Here is an 18,019-nt window from a genome sequence, read left to right on the forward strand (position 1 = left end):
GCCTTCGATTGTGTGTGGCACAAGGGCCTCCTCTACAAACTGTTTGCATTGGGGGTACCTACGCCACACGTTCGACTCATCAAGTCTTACCTTAGTGGACGAACGCTCAATGTCCGTGCGGGAGCGGGTATATCCACAGCAAGGCCCATACAGGCGGGAGTGCCACAGGGTTCTGTCCTTGGCCCCCTGTTGTACTCCTTATACACCTCGGACACGCCAAAGGCTAACAGAGTCTCGCTCGCATTGTACGCCGACGACACCGCGTTGTATACCAGAAGCGCGAACGTGAACCTCATGCGCCGCCGCCAGCAGACGGCATGTGAAGCTCTAGGTACATGGGCCACAAAGTGGCGCCTGAAATACAATGCCAGCAAAAGCCAGGCAATCATCACTACGAGGAAAAGAATCCCCATCGACCTACAGGGCCTCCAGGGTAGAGTACTTAGGATGATAATGAAACTCCCGCGTGATTTTCCCACTAGGGAGTTGCATATCATCACTGGAGTGCAGCCAATAAAGGAAAGAATAAGACAGACCGCTCAATTTTTCTATGAGAAATCATAGCAGGCAGAGAACAGACTGGTCTCGAACCTCGGGAACCAGATACATAGAAGGGGCACCACAAGATGGCCCGACCTGCTACGGCAGTAAAAACCACCACAGTAACGATTATTAACTAACATAAAATGCTCATAACAAAATAGGACCAACACACACGATAGGCCCACTTAAAATACATATTAGGAAAGGCAGGAATAGTGCAAAGCACTTAACTTGCTTAACCTAGAGATAGTCAGGCACTATCCAACTAGGTAAAGAGCGGTGTTCCAACTTAAATCTTAATAATCTGCCATTGTAGCAGCGGTAACCGATCTAACAGCTGCGCCAGACACTTGTCAGCGCTGTATTCAGCCTGTTTACATACCTCTGTATTTGAATACGCATGCCTATACTAGGTTCTTTGACGCTTTAGTGTATTTCTTCCCATTCACACTCTGAAATTTATCTTGTAAAATAGCTATGATGTGTCCCTGCGGCTCATGTCGGTCCGTCGATCAGTAACTGACCGACGATCAGTAACTGACAATCTATATCACGAAGGTACACATCTTGTACACATTTATACTGGGCAAAACTGTTTTGTTAGGAAGTTACCTTTCTCCAGAAGACTACCGCAAAATATATTTTTTGGTTTAGTTAGTTTAACTTACAATATCATCTTAGAGTTTCTGTGAGAAAGCAATGTGCACTTACAATACTGTCAATAGTGTCATATGTACATACTGTTGGATCTGTACATTTATAGAATCTACTGTATATTCATAGGAAGATTAACACCATTTCATCTCAGAACAAATTATTCTATTGTACTCCTACTATTGCTAAGACTGGACGTTGTATGCTATACACAACAAACCCCAATAAATACATAAAAATTTCCTGGGTGTCCTCACTCTTTTCATATTCAAATCACTGGAGAATGCCGAGAAGTGCATGGTGAGCGGTGATATGATATGAGACTAGATCACATGTCCTCTCGTATGGAACGATATTTGCTAATTAAGTATTTTTCAGTAACACAATTTCATGTGCGAAGAAATCTAGGCAGATTTGGCTGAAATAATTAAACTAATAGAAATATGTTTATAAATACGCGTGTACTCATTTAAGTTATAAGTTATGAAACGTCACTGAAAAAGTGTCGTCTGCTGTTATTTTGGGCTCATATAGATATTATAAAGTCAGGACATCCCAGTAATTACCTAAAATTATCTCCGCCTTCCCATTTTGTCACAACGAGAGACTTCCTCGTAATAACATTATATACAGTTTGTAAAATATCGAAAAATTAACTTTGAGTATTTTCAACAACATTTGTTTACATACGCGTGTAATAAACACCACATGAAGAAAAAAAAACACGATCTAAACGTGTAGTAATGTATTTAGTACATAATGAGATTAGTGGCAGTCGGAAACAAACAATTCCTTCGTTAGTCACGGCATCAATACTTGGCCACAGCCAGCTTCACGACGACGACGAAGTTAATAAAGGCAAGAAGGTCGGGTGCTGTGAGGGAAGGAAATCAACAGTGTCAATTTCAGAGGGTAACGACATTCGTCTTTAGCGATTATCGGAGAGACAGGAAATTATAAATTTGATTCGGTCCTACTGAAGGGCATTCCAGTGTCTTAGCACAGCTCTACGACACTGAAGGCAACGCACAAGCGCTCGCGAAGTTCCTATCTTTTTTTTTAATTTTTTTTTATTGTGGGGTTAGAGTAACACTTCGCCCTTCACAAAAGAAGACGAAGTAAATATTCCAAAATTCGAATAGAGAACAGCTGCCAACACGAGTAACTTAGAAGTAAAGTAAATATCCTCGGAGTAGTGAAGCAACTTAAATAACTTAATAAAAGTAAGCCTTCTGGTCTAGACTGTATACCAATTAGGTTCCTTTCGGAGTATGCTGACGCATTAGCTCCATACTTAACAATCATGTACAACCGTTGGCTCGACGAAAGATCCGTACCCAAAGACTGGAAAGTTGCACAGGTCATACCAATATTCAAGAAAGGTAGTAGAAAACTGTTTATTGATTGCCTCGAAGAAAACTGTCTATTGACACACAGTCAACATGGGTCTAGAAAATATCGTTCCTGTGAAACACAACTAGCTCCTTATTCACATGAAGTGTTGAGTGCTATTGACAAGGGATTTCAGATCGATTCCGTATTTCTGGATTTCCGGAAGGCTTTTGACACTGTACCACACAAGCGGCTCGTAGTGAAATTGCGTGCTTATGGAATATCGTCTCAGTTATGTGAATGGATTTGCGATTTCCTGTCAGAGAGGTCACTGTTCGTAGTAATTGACGGAAAGTCATCGAGTAAAACAGATGTGATTTCTGGCGTTCCCCAAGGTAGTGTTATAGGCCCTTTGTTGTTCCTTATCTATATAAACGATTTTGGAGACAACCTGAGCAGCCGTCTTCGGTTGTTTGCAGATGACGCTGTCGTTTATCGACTAATAGTCATCAGAACATCAAAACAAACTGAAAAACGATTCAGAAAAAACATCTGAATGGTGCGAAAAGTGGCAGTTGACCCTAAATAACGGAAAGTGTGACGTCATCCACATGAGAGCTAAAAGGAACTCAAACTACGGTTACACGATAAATCAGTCTAATCTAAAAGCCGTAAATTCAACTAAATACCTAGGTATTACAATTACGAACAACTTTAATTGGAAGGAACACACAGAAAATGTTGTGGGGAAGGCTAACCAAAGACTGCGTTTTATTGGCAGGAGACTTAGAAAATGTAACAGACCTAATAAGGAGACTCCCTACACTACGCTTGTCCGTCCTCTTTTTAGAATACTGTTGCGCGGTGTGGGATCCTTACCAGATGGGACTGACTGAGTACATCGAAAAACTTCAAAGAAAGGCAGCATGTTTCGTATTGTCGCGAAATATGGGAGAGAGTGTCACAGAAATGATACAGGATTTGGGCTTGACATCATTAAGAGAAAGGCGTTTTTTGTTGCGACGTGATCTTTTCACGAAATTCCAATCACCAACTCTGTCGTCCTAATGCGAAAATATGTTGTTGACACCGAGCTACATAGGGAGGAACGATCACCAAGATAAAATAAGGGAAATCAGAACTCGTACGGAAAGATACAGGTGTTCATTTTTTTCCGCGCGCTATACGAGATTGGAAAAATAGAAAATTGTGAAAGTGGTTCGATGAACCCTCTGCCAGGCACTTAAAAGTGATTTGCAGAGTACCCATGTAGATGTAGATGATACGCAATGGAAATCACAATAAGAAAAGCTGCTTCTGGAAGAGTTCTACACCAACAGAAGAAGCTTAGCGTAGCGAAACTGTTACACAGCGGAGTCGCGGGAACTCAACGCACAAACAAAACCCGGTCCCATAATGCAGTGGCGACAACCTCGTCCGCTTCCCTGAGTGGAGGGCGGCGTGGGCGGCAGAGCTGCGTGGGAGTGCCAGGTGGTGGTGTAGCGGCTTGTGGCGCCCACTGTACGCCGCCCTCGACGCATTATTTCTCTTCCGGCCGCCGGCCTTCACCCAGTCCTCCCCCCTGCCTGCTTAATGTGGAAGTCTGGTTACGTAACGCCACACCGCGCTGCCGCTTCTGCAATCCGGCTCGGCTGGGGCGCGACAGCAACAGACTGTACCGACTTCGAACGGCAACAATAGTCTGCGGGCACCTCAGGAAAATGGCTTTATACACGACGCCGGAAACCAATCATTCCAATCTTTTAAAAGGTATCTGTTAAACCAGTAAAGTTTACAGCTAGAATATACTAGTGCCCGCCCCGGGTATGTTGGTTACAGTGCCACAGGCTGATCTACCGCGTAGCCACATGTCTAGGTTGGATTGTAAGGTAACATTCTGGTTGCCAGTACGTGGATGCAATAAATGTCAGTGTGAAATAATGGTTGTATTAAGAAATTTATCTGTAGCAAGGCCTAATGTCGGAGTATATTTAACGCACGTTTTCTTATGAAACTAAAAGATTGAGGTAAATTCAGGAAAACCAGCAGCAGACCATAGACATAACTTCTGAGAAGAACTTTGATGCATATTGATTCTGTTGACTATGTCACAGACTTTCAGGGATGATGGAGAACGGTAAATGTGTCTGGAAATGACCGGTTCGGAAGTTTATAAGCGAAAATCATTTCGATACCTCCGACAGGACCTCTTTTACGGCAAACTCTTTGCTTTCCATGTTTTGGGAGGATCAAAACAGAAACAATTGCCTAGTAAATGTTGGCTCTTAAATGCTTACCTTCAGAGCTACGACCGCTTCTTCAGTAGAAGAGATGTGTTTCACAGTAACGAAGATGAACAAGTGCTCATAGCTTCTACTGTATTCATTTTAAAGCCCATCTTTTACTAGACTTTTTGTTCTTGTTTAGGTCCATACTACTTCCTCCCAAAATATGGAACGCAAAGAGCTTACACCAGAAGGGGTCCACTGTCGGAGGTTGCCGCGCGACTGTTACGGTTGCAAGTTCGAATCCTGCCTCCGGCATGGATGTGTGTGATGTCCTTAGCATAGTCAGGTTTAGGTAGTTCTAGGGGACTGATGACCTCAGATGTTAAGTCCCATTGTGCTCAAAGCCATTTTTTTTGTAGGAGGTTATCTGAATGTTTTTCGTTTGTAACTTTCGACTGAGTCGTTTCCGGACCAGGGTCCCATGGCTCAAATTGATACATTAACCCTTCTCCAGCATTCCTGAAAGAATCACCCTACATATCATATATAAGCTACGAAACATACAACAGGAAGAGGATGGAGCGACGGTAGGAAAGGCGAGCAGAAACCCACCGTACTGCGACTCGCACCAGGCTGCCTACAACATAACTATTCTAAAAATCTGGAAAAGGTCTTAATTATGTGTGAAAGATGGAAATAGGGGGGGGGGGGGGGGCATATCGAAATCTTAACCCTGAATACACTGGAAACTACGCCAAGTACGGAATCCGACGCCCCAAACCAGAGGAAGTAAACTTATACACAGAGAGAATATTTCATAAAATTGCACTGTAAGAAACCAAACAAACGGTACGTCCAAACAAATTAGTCAAAACGTGAAGAAAGTCCGTACTGATTGTTACGCACAAAACAGCAAACAACAATACACAAATGCTTTCATTTACTGCCGTCACAACACAAACAATGAATTGTTTATTTGAGGAAATTTCAGAAAAGATTAGGGAGTACTAAAAGAAATGGGAGATTGGAGTCCAGTTTACACAACAAATGCGAAGCCAAATTGCTGCACTTCGTAGCAGGAAGGAAAAAATGTAGGCTATTTTTCCTCTTCTGCCTCATCATCGCAGCGCTTACGGAATATGGAGAAAGGGGGTAGGGAGGGAGGAGAAAGAGTACAAACGTGGAACTCATACAGGAGATAAATTGCAATAGTGAGTAACTAACCAAAACTAATGTTTTTATCCCAGATCGAAAGAGCTGAATTACAAATAACTGACAAGTACGAATTGTCAGCATCAAATACGACTATTCACAACATGTATTCAGGCAAATGAAACGTAAAAACACTGCAATGAAGAATTTCCCGAAGAAAGACCACAAAGCCTTTTTTTCGAGCGTTACTGATCGTAAAGCAGTAGATAGAGAGAGAGAGAGAGAGAGAGAGAGTGTGTGTGTGTGTGTGTGTGTGTGTGTGTGTGTGTGTGTGTGCGTGCGTGATAAAATCTTGGGCAAGGATAGAGTCCTGACAACACTGATTCTAGTGGCAAATGATAATGGTTCACAGATAACTCACCTGTAAACCAATTCAGCTATTACGATGACATCAATGAGTGGCCTAAGTAACATATCGCTGGAAATGCGGCGAAAAGGACAAATGATGCTACTGCTCAGAGTACACCCAGAGATCTCGGTACAACTACAAACGCTGAGAACTAATTAGCTACGTTCCGATACACATGCGAACGAATTTTTAACTGTATTTTAATTAGCTACGAAACTGTAGAACTACTGTCTTGACCCCGCGATGTGACTCAACTGTGCTATTTTCTTTCACAACAATGCGTTTCCATTGTTTCAAACAAAGCTCCGGGTTGACATGAGCTACATGGTTAGGCTTTACAGTGAATATTACGAAACTGAACTGACACTACAAGCTACCCACAATTTAGTTTTTATTTCCATTACGCATTTCGGAGAGTTAAACTGCCACCCTAAAGATCGTTCATGTCATTGGAAACAGCGCCAAAGGCTATCAAAAAGTCGTACATAAAATTAATACACGTCTTATAATAACATAGATCTACTTGATGATGATCTAATCTTCTTAAACGGATGGTGGAAATAAATTGTTACTGGATAGAACTTTTAGTTTCAATTGATGATGCACATTTCTACGGAAGGATTTCCAAGAAAGTCTATCGCTTAGCAACAACACTAAATTGTATTTGTTATTATAACGGGAAGGACGGAAGAAGGCGTCTACGCCAGACCTCAACAAGTAGTCTACTAAAACAGGTCTGAGCGTCATGCTTCCACCACACAACGCCGCAGCACCAACAGGTTGGCAAAGCCGTCCGCCCCCGCTCTCGAGCAATGCCTTTGCTGAGAGTTTCTGAAGGCGCGCCTGCTGTACTTTTTTTCCCCCTCACTCGGCGACCCTCACAGCCCATCTCCACGCCGACATCCTCCTAGGTTTCTGCGGCGATCCCCTCGCACTACTAACTGGACTGTACACACGGTTCCCGCAAGGAGAGAGCACGCACAACGCACACTCACATTTGATGAGCACGACGCCATTGTGCGGGTCATCCATGCTGGCTGCTTTCGCTCGCTCTGGATCGTCTCGTGCGCGCCGGCGACGTCGGGAACATGGCCTGCCAGAGCGGACGGTATGAAGCACTCGCGGACACTGCCACAACGAGACTGGCCCGCGCGCGCCGGAGACAGAAGACGCGCGCCGCCGCGCCGCGGAGCCAGCGCCTCTGGTGGCCACCCGGCGGGGTATTATACTAGCCGCGCAACAAACATGCGCTCCACAGACTCTGCAACTATGCTATGCTTCGCAATATCACAGGACCGAGAGCAATAGAGAACATCGATCACTGGACCGTATCATGTATCTACCCCGCATTTCATAGAGCTCCCGACTAATAGCTTCAACGGGGGCCATTGTATATGAGAAACACGCTCCCAAAAGAAGACAAAACACTCAAGACAAAACATTCGAAACAAAACATACGCCACCCGAAACGATACGTGCTCGGAACAAAACAAAGCAAAGCAAGGCACGCTCGAGACAACGTAACTAAACATGATAAAGTAGCAAAAACTTAACTAATCGAAACACGACAAAATGTGACAACAAAACATGCTACATACGAAATAAAACAAGAAACCGACGACAAAAGACATTTTTCGGCCAACAGACAAAAGTCGTCAATATCCACATATGACATATACGACCGACACAAGCATAAAAGTCGTAAGTTGGAAACGTTATTGCGTAAAAAAAGGCTGATGAAAAATACTATATCTTTAGCCATAGATTCATGTAAGTCGGCAACTCATAAAACATAGCAAGAAACTTTTTTATGATAAAGTCGCATGTTGTCAAAAAAACAAAGCATTAACGTTTCTTGCAAGCCTTGTATTGTTTAACACAACTTGCTGAATCTGTTTTCTGTAATGATCTATAATTTGTCATGTGTGTGTTTTTTATATCTATACGGTAAATATTTGTTTGTCCTTATATTTATGTTTTTAATCATACAAAGTATACTAGGGGTGTAAGAACGCTTAGCTCGGACACCTGCAGCAAAGAACTAATAATAGCAGGCGCGTAACGAAAGAATACAAGACGCGAGAAACAAAACAAAGCAATACATAAGTGCCACATAACAGACAAAGCAAGGCTATATAAATACGTATAAAGCAAGCAAATAAAGAACGCAAAAGAATCGGCTTTTTTAAAAATTGCAGTTTTACATTATCCAGCAATACAAAAAAATGGCTCTTAGCACTATGGGACTTAACATCTGAAGTCATCAGTCCCCTAGACTTAGAACTACTGAAACCTAACTAACCTAAGGACATTACACACATCCATGCCCGAGGCAGGGTTCGAACCTGCGACCGTAGCAGCAGCGCAGTTCTGGACTGAAGCGCCTAGAACCGCTCGGCCACAACGGCCGGCTTCCAACAATACACTACCACGATAATATAAGCTAAGGTAATTTATGACCATTGATCTTCCCCTTCTTTGCATACTTCAAAACTTTTCTCCTACGACTGATTGTAAGCTCTAAAAGAACCTTAGTGAAACTTTCCTACAACGTTCTAGAAGCAGCCTCTTAGTAAACTTCCTGCATTTTTTTATCAACCTACCAATAAAATGAGATCTGCTAATATGTGGACGTGACAGTATTATTTCTATTTAATGCAGCGTGGTCGTCGTTGTCGTCTTTGAAGCATCTCTCCAAGCTGGCCTCATCATCTCTCCGTAAATACTACAAGCTGCATTCATTTGATTCAGCTTCTTGGCGTCAAGCCTTGATCTCCCTCTGCAGTTTTTAACCTCCCGGCCTCCCCACCCACCCAACCAACTGAAGAAGTCTGAGACGAAGTAAGTTACCTCGATTAATGAATACGGCAACTACTCTTTTCACAAGGTACTAAAAATGGCAACCGTAGACATTACAGCTCTGTGCTGATTCATCAAATTATGGCAAGCGCAGCAGTTCTGCTTGGGAGATTTCAGCAATGGCGTTATGAACAAAATGGTGTATCTCTTCCAGTCTGATACAGCTAACTACAACGTGTGTCACAGGCAAAAATCACATGGAGGTAGAAAGATCAGGAGGCTTGGATGCCAGGAGATTTTATCGTTGGAGATTTTATCGTTTGACCCTCATCAAACAGCCGATGAACAATTATTGTGTTTGCATGCGCTGACTGCACAATTTCTCCCTCTAGATGGACATACTAGTGCAATCTTTATCAAAGTCAGTTGTTCCACGAGTGGATTAAACGGATTCCGGATAGGAAATTACGTAAGGGCGGTTTTTGTGCGTTCTTTAAAGTCACTAACACGATAATAGTTTCATCTACATCTACGTGATTACGCTGCTCTTCACAATGAAGTGCCTGGCAGAGGGCTGAACGAATCACCTGCATGCTGTCTCTCTACCGTTCCGCTCTCGAACGACACGCTGGAAAAACGAGCACTTCAATTTTTCTGTGCGAGCCCTGATTTCTGTTATTTTATCGCGATGATCATTTCTCCCTATGTAGGTGGGTGCCAACAGAATGTTTTCGCAATCGGAGGAGAAAACTGGTGATTGAAATTTCATGAGAAGATCCCGTCGCAACGAAAAACGCCTTTGCTTTAATGATTGCCACTCCAATTCACATATCATGTCCGTGACACTATCTCCCCTATTTCGCGATAATACAAAACGAGCTGTCCTCCTTTGTACTTTTTCGATGTCATAAGTCAGTCCTACCTGATGCGGATCCCACACCGCACAGCAATACTCCGGAATAGGGCGGACAAACGTAGAGTAAGCAGTCTCTTTGGTAGGCCTGTTGCACCTTCCAAGTGTTCTGCCAATGAACCGCAGTCTTTGGTTTGCTCTAGCTACAATATTGTCTATGTGATCGTTCCAATTTAGGTTATTTGTAATTGTAATCCCAAAGTATTTAATTTAACTTACAGCCTTCAGATTTGTGTGACTTATCGTGTAATCGAAATTTAGCTGATTTCTTTTAGTACTCGTGTGAATAACTTCACAAATTTCTTTATTCAGGGTGAATTGCCACTTTTCCCACCAGACAGGTATCTTAACTAAATCATTTTGCAAGTCGTTTTGATCATCTGATGACTTTACAAGACGGTGAATGACAACATCATCTGCAAACAATCTAAGACGGCTACTCTCCTACGTCGTTAATATAGATCAGGAACAATAGAGGGCCTACAACAGTTCTCTGTTTTACTCGATGACTTTCCCTCTATTACTATGAACTGTGACCTTTCTGACAGGAAATCACGAATCCAGTCGCACAACTGAGCCGATATTCCATAGGGACGCAGTTTGGTTAGAAGACGCTTGTGAGGAACGGTGTCGAAAGCCTTCTGGAAATCTAAAAATATGGAATCAATTTGACATCCCCTGTGGATAGCACTTGTTACTTCGTGAGTATAAAGAGCTAGTTGTGTTTCACAAGAACGATATTTTCTGAATCCGTGCTGACTATATGTCAATAAATATGTTTAGTTCGAATTCATTAATTTCAGCAGAAGTGCGAGTTATGCAAAATTCTGTGCTCAATCCGACATTAATGCAGTGTTGCCACCTCCTTTCTGCCTGAAGCAGGAGCTGCACACACGTTTCTGTTATTGGAGGTTAATCCACCGAAGCGTGTTATGGCTGGTCAGGCAAGGCAAGTTGACAGTAGGCAGAGAAAACTTGGCAGTCGAGAAACAAAGCGGGCAGCGACTGAGAAAGCGGGCGCCATGCGGAAAGGAGCACAAAGGCGGCGATGATCACACCCGACGAAACAGAAGAGCCAGGCAAATGCGGGTACGCTACTGGAAACACCACTACATACACCGCGTTCAAATAAAATCGTCGTTATACGTCGCCGACAAGCGTTGAGAAACACACGGAACATTAGAAGCTCACATGGGAAAACATTTGTCACGCCTTAAAAGAACACATTGGTTACGGCGAAGCGCTATACATAGTGCAGAACAGCTACCACGCAATCACGTGACGCTGTACCGCTGACCTAAGGCCAGTGTTACACTATCAAATTTCTTTGTCAAAGATTTGTTCAAAGATGTGATCAAATATTCGTCAAATAAATTTGACAAAGATCTTTGACGTGGCGCTAAAAAGGGGTATTACACTGTTATCATTTATTTCGTCAAAGTTCAACATGGCTGACAACAACTTCTTATAAACCGTAGCTGTTGCATGTACCACAATTGCACTGTGTGCACATGCGGAAGAGAAACGGAGAAAAAAAAGAAACGTACCTGGGTGAAGCCGCGGGTTTTAAGACGACACGATGAAAGCGTTCAACAAAACTTGTTACGTGTGCTTATAGTGGAAGACGTCAAGCCGTACATGAATTACTTAAGAATGGATGAGCATACATTTCTGTATGTGCTCAGTGAAGTGTATCCTCGTTATCAGGAAGCACAAAGCACAATACTCGCTTAAGAACTGCTATATCTGCATAAGTCAGTCTCACTGTAACATTCCGATCCCTTGCTGCAGGAGAGAGTCAGGTTAGGTTAGGTTAGGTTAGGTCTCCAATCTTCTTGATCTATTTTTGTATTCAGGGTGCCTCACGTTGTAAAGCACCCCATCAGCTTCATTCATCTCTGTTAATTTTGTAGTTGTCGGTACACACCAATTGTATTTACCGGCAATGTTTTTAAAAAAACACGACAAACGACAGAACGCTACAATGATGCTAGCGCTCCACGTGGTAACATGCCACTCTGAAGTGAACAGCAGACAAGCGACTTCATTGATCAAATCTACAGCGAGGCCCTAGAGTTGATCAAACATTTGACGACATTTGACAAAGTTCCCTATTACACCAGCAAATGTCTTTGAAAAAGATATTGTCAAAGAAATTTGATAGTGTAATACCGGCCTAAGTCATCTACATCTACATCCATACTCCGCAAGCCACCTGACGGTGTGTGGCGGTACCTTGAGTACCTCTATCGGTTCTCCCTTCTATTCCAGTCTCGCATTGTTCGTGGAAAGAAAGATTGTCGGTATGCCTCTGTGTGGGCTATAATCTCTCTGATTTTATTCTCATGGTCTCTTCGTGAGATATACGTAGGAGGGAGCGATATACGCTTGACTCCTCGGTGAAGGTATGTTCTCGAAACTTTGACAAAAGCCCGTACCGAGCTACTGAGCGTCTCTCCTGCAGAGTCTTCCAGTGGCGTTTATCATCTGCGTAACGATTTCGCGATTACTAAATAATCCTGTAACGAAGCGCGCTGCTCTCCGTTGGATCTTCTCTATCTCTTCTATCAACCCTATCTGGTACGGATCCCACACCGGTGAGCAGTATTCAAGCAGTGGGCGAACAAGTGTACTGTAACCTACTTCCTTTGTTTTCGGACTGCATTTTCTTAGGATTCTTCCAATGAATCTCAGTCTGGCATCTGCTTTACCGACGATTAATTTTATACGGTCATTCCATTTTAAATCTCTCCTTATGCCTATTCCCAGATAATTTATGGAATTAACTGCTTCCAGTTGCTGACCTGTTATATTGTAGCTAAATGATAAAGGATCTTTCTTTCTATGTATTCGCAGCACATTACACTTGTCTACATTGAGATTCAATTGCCAGTCCCTGCACCATCCGTCAATTCGTTGCAGATCTTCCCGCATTTCAGTACAATTTTCCATTGTTACAACCTTTCGATATAATACAGCATCATCCGCAAAACGCCTCAGTGAACTTCCGATGTTATCCACAAGGTCATTTATTATATACATTGTGAATAGCAACGGTCCTACGACACTCCCCTGCGGCACACCTGAAATCACTCTTACTTCGGAAGACTTCCCTCCATCGAGAATAGCATGCTGCGTTCATGAGTGTGGGTGTTATGTGCAAGTCGGTTTTATGTAGGAGATGTGACAGAATGGTAGTGTAGAACTTGTCTAAAAGAAATAGTGTATCGCTCGCCTGCCATGTAACACGGCGTAAGAAGAGATACTAAGCGACAGGAATCAGACACGAGGGCCATGCCTTGTCAATGACAGTATGTTTCAGATTCAACAAGAACTGCCGCTGTCAGTGAATTCTGGTCTATCTCCACCTGTTTCGCAGAGAACATTGCACAAGGAATTGAAAGGAATGTAAATTTGTAGTTTGCCAAGCACTCGTAACGGCACATAAAAATGCACGTTTTCGATGGCGCACTCAACACAAAAGTTGCCAATAGCTGACCGGAGGCGAGTAGTGTGGTCTGAAGACGCGCGATTTTGCCTCTTTTCAAATCATCATCGAGTGCGTCGTTGGTCCGACGAGGCGTTTAACCCTTAGTGTGTGCACGGTGCACTCCCGGCCGCAGGCGGTTCTGCGACGTTTTGAGTGTGTCTTTCGTACGATGACTGGGGCTCCTAATAATTCATGTCACCGACAACGTTTTCAGTTCAAAAAATGATTCAAATGGCTCTGAGCACATGGGACTTAACATCTGAGGTCATCAGTCCCCTAGAACTTACAACTACTTAAACCTAACTAACCTAAGGACATCACACATATCTATGCCGGAGGCAAGATTCGAACCTGCAACCGTAGAGGTCGCGCTGTTCCAGGTTGAAGCGCCTAGAACCGCTCGGCCACACTGGCCGGCAACGATCAATGGATTAACGGTTTTGTGCACAGCTATGTTGCGAAGGGTCTGAGAATGAATAACAACAATATCATGACCGTTTTTGTGCACTTAGGCCTTATCTGGGCTACGTCCAGTACATCCTTCCCACAATACAGTACTTCACGCTCCAAGAACCTCTTCAGGTTCTGACTTCTGATCTCGTTGGTATTTCGGTGTTCTGCTGTAATTTTTGTTTATTTCGTAAGTCTATATGAAAGCCTATTACTCTACTGTACATGCAGAGACACATGTTACACTGTATGGATTCGTAAGTCAACGCCCCCTGCGCGTGCGGACTGACTTGCGTGTGGCCTTTTGTTTCCATGGGAAGCCGAGGTGTCTATCTGGCGCATCTGCCCGGGTCGTTTCCGGTTTCCGGTACGATCACCATTCGATCAACAGCCAGCGCAAACACAGCCTTACTGTGCGAGCCACGCCAATCCTAAAGTAGGACATGAGATGCGCGAATCGTCCTAACAGGTTCCCTACGTCTGGTGTGGCACGCTACATTTAATACTTCATAAACGGTTTGACAGATGAAAAAAAAAAAAAAAAGTCGTCGCCGAGTGACGCTACGTGACGAGAAAAATATTTTACTTCACAACAACGCAACTTTTTTTCTGCTGATTGTGAAATTTTGAATCAATTACAACTTTTCTGAGTGTGTTCCAGAGGAATATGGGGAGAAAAATAGTTAATGTTTGCAGGTCAACGTTTCGGAGAAACTCTAATATGTGTTGCCTTTGCCAGCAAAGGCAGTTTCAGTCTAATTAGACATTTACTTAGCAACATTCGTAAAAATGTGTTGTGTCGGCAGATTTTATCTTCATGTTTAGTACATTTGCCAAGTAATTTCACAAAATGATTAACCATAGACATTAACGTGCGTCATTACGTCAATATTCATAATATTCATTTTTTACAGCTGTCAAACGGTGAGATCAAAAACACGTAGACCTATTTTTTAAAAAATAGCTGCTTAAATATCTCATTAGGCAGGGAATATTCGCGTGTAATTCCGCAGAAAAACACTCATTCTTATTTCTACTACCACTTGCTGAGAATTTAAGTTTCCGTATCTTGGTTTGTGGTATATTATGGGTTTCCGCGTTACTTGTACCGCACAGTTTTGAAGGTCAAACTGCAGCAAACAGTAGACAAAAGTGAAGGTATGTCTCAATGTGTAGAATCAGCACATGTCGTAATATGTGGTGTTTCAATGATACATGTTTCAATGATATGTCGGATATATCATCTCTGAAGGCTGTAAGACAGAAAATAGCTCTTCCGCGGTTAGAAAAATGGCTCTGAGCACTATGGGACTTAACATCTGCGGTCATCAGTCACCTAGAACTTAGAACTACTTAAACCTAACTAACCTAAGGACATCACACACATCTATGCCCGAGCCTGGATTCGAACCTGTAACCTTAGCAGTCGCGCGGTTCCGGACTGAAGTGCTTAGAACTGCTCGGCCACCGCGGCCGGTTCCACGGTTAGAATTTTTTCCTTATTTATTTAGTGTTGTCACGTACTCATGCTTCGTTGTAGCCAGACATAAGTTCTCATCGTCTCAGATGGCATAGACAGGTCACATGTAACATGCGTTTTCTCGCTGGTCAAGGCACAGAGAAAGATTATAGGCGCTGTGCATACAGGTTCAAGGAGTGTTCGGTGAGAGCAGTTGCATATCTCGTAATCGGAGAGTAAGCGTGTGCACTAATTTCTACTCTAAGGCATATTTTAGCTCTGTAACCATTCCAGCTTTGCTATTTGATCTATGTAATTGTCTAAATATTAAAAATATATTACTTGACTATCTAACGAAATGCACTGGAATTCTCAATCTATGATCGATATGACTTCACGGGCACCTGCACTACTTCGAAGTCTAGGGGACTGATGAACTCAGATGTTAAGTCCCATAGCGCTCAGAGCCAAATTTTTAAAGCAAACTGCTATTTGTTGCATTAAAAAACGCTATGTGTCACATTTGAAACCCAACTGTATTATTTGTGTATTACTCGCTGGAAACTGATAGCTTCCTTTGCAGAATTATACTTAAAACACACAGTATTTCATATCACCTGCTTTCAGTTCGCTTGCGGGAAATAAACGACCACTTTTTCTGTCGATGTACTTCATTACCAAACTTCATGTTTCGGGGGAGTCAAACATCACTCACACGCATAATGTAATCTACTAGATGGTTAACCCAGTGTACGGTGCACATTCGCAGTTGCAAGTGCGTATCGATTAGGCTTCCAGCGGATTTTTTTTTTATTTTCAGTATTTCATGTAATTATTGACCGAATTTAGAAAGCTATAAAACGCTCAATAAGAGAGGAATGATCCTTACGTCAATAAGACAGTTTAATACAGTAGGACAATAGTTAAAAGTTAGAAATTGCATAACGTCTTTATAGCACGCATATACCACGACTACATTAACTCAGTATTTGAGAAAGAGCACTTAGCAACTTCCAACAAACGTTAAACATATTTTCAGATCTTTTTCATATTTTTCTCGCTTACAGGCTTAACGTGAAATGTTTAACACATTATATCATTGCTAAAATAATCAGACGTTTGAAGCTGTTTTGCTCGTGGGAATTCGAGTCTTTCAGTAATACGGAGTGGGAAGTTTATTGATACATCGAAACTATTTAATAATATTTCTAAGTATAATAGAGCATTTGAGGGCCCGTTTGCTCTTTTTTTCTTGAAAAACTTTGAGTCTATGCACAGATGATCCATTAAGCGGGTTGCCTGCTGTTTTTGTTCCCAGTTGCCACAGAAATAATATTTTTCTTAACTACTGAGCTGAAAATATCGGACACGTTCTGACAATTTAAAAATTCTCCACACGTTTTTAGGATTATTTGGTAGTCAGGCGCTGTACTCTACTTGAACCACAAGCACATCGCCAAGGACAAAAAAGCGTTCCGCGCAGCCGCCTGCCTCTTACACGCCTCTAGTGCGCAGTGAATGGCGTGAGAACAGACAAGCGGGGTTCGAACCCCGGACGTGGACGGGGAGTGCCGGCTGGTCCCACTCCCAGCCAGCTGGTCTTTTGTCTGTTTTCCAGTGGGGGAGGGCTCACTGCCCTACCTTCTCCCCGTGTCACATTCACAGCAACCTATGGTTAAAACAATTTACTGCTGCATAGGTTCACTACGAATTTGAAATTTGTGTGTGTTTTAACGGTTGTTTTCGAATTAAAAGTTTAATATAAAAACGTTCTTTGTCCAAATGTGTTTTTAACGACCCGGCCCGCCAAAACTCTACATTTACTTTATTAATTTCTGAACTATGCTCAAATGTATCTATAACCGTTTCACCGGGTAAGAAGGGGGAATCTAATCACAGCTCGTTGCACCATTGGTAGTTGTGACACACTAAGGCAGAATGTTCACTACGTAACACTAGCTGCTCACAACTGACTGGTCGAATGCACACTTGTTAGTTCGAACGGCCACCGTAGTTACTAGACTTACGTCGCTTATAAGCCAGGGAAAAATCACTCTAAGAAGTATTTGGACGGACGGCTTATTACTGTACCACGCACCTTCGAAATGAATTACGGCGTGTTTCATAGTTCTGTCTCCATCCACGAGTGATTTTCATGTTGTGGACGCTATTTTTGTAGGTTTTATGCTGCAGTTGGCGCCAACATAAGCTCTACAGTAAAAAATTTTTTATGTGTGGTCCACAGGTTCGTAATCATTATTCTGTGTAGGTTTTTCCTTTAGTTTGAAATAAACACTTTATTCCAGTTTTTGGAAGTTATCTCATTTCAACCCCTTGGAGATTATGAAGTTGCATCACAATGAATATTGTTAAGCTTACAAAAAAATTCAGATGGCTCTGAGCACTATGGGACTTAACTGCTGAGGTCATCAGTCCCCTAGAACTTAGAACTACTTAAACCTAACTAACCTAAGGACATCACAAACAACCATGCCCGAGGCAGGATTCGAACCTGCGACCGTATCGGTCGCGCGGTTCCAGACTGTAGCGCCTAGAACCGTTCGGCCAGTCCGGTCGGCGTTAAGCTTAC

The 18,019-nt window shown here is 42.7% G+C and overlaps 1 protein-coding gene across 2 annotated transcripts in view; it reads right to left on the bottom strand.

The window, feature by feature from the left end:
• Window positions 1-18,019, bottom strand: part of LOC126177093 (rho guanine nucleotide exchange factor 10) — a 543,115-nt gene that overhangs the window by 326,886 nt on the left and 198,210 nt on the right. Inside the window, exon 1 of one of the 2 annotated variants that reach the window (XM_049924345.1) lies at window positions 7,314-7,446. The exons of the other annotated variant lie outside the window; for it this stretch is intronic. Within the exon in view, the coding sequence (XP_049780302.1) occupies window positions 7,314-7,350 (37 nt within the window). The 5' untranslated portion in view covers window positions 7,351-7,446. Of the gene's footprint in view, window positions 1-7,313; window positions 7,447-18,019 lie in introns of those variants that run through there. 2 annotated transcript variants of the gene reach the window in all.

The sequence above is a fragment of the Schistocerca cancellata genome, chromosome 3 (genome assembly GCF_023864275.1).
Source record: "Schistocerca cancellata isolate TAMUIC-IGC-003103 chromosome 3, iqSchCanc2.1, whole genome shotgun sequence".
Lineage (NCBI taxonomy): Eukaryota > Metazoa > Arthropoda > Insecta > Orthoptera > Acrididae > Schistocerca > Schistocerca cancellata.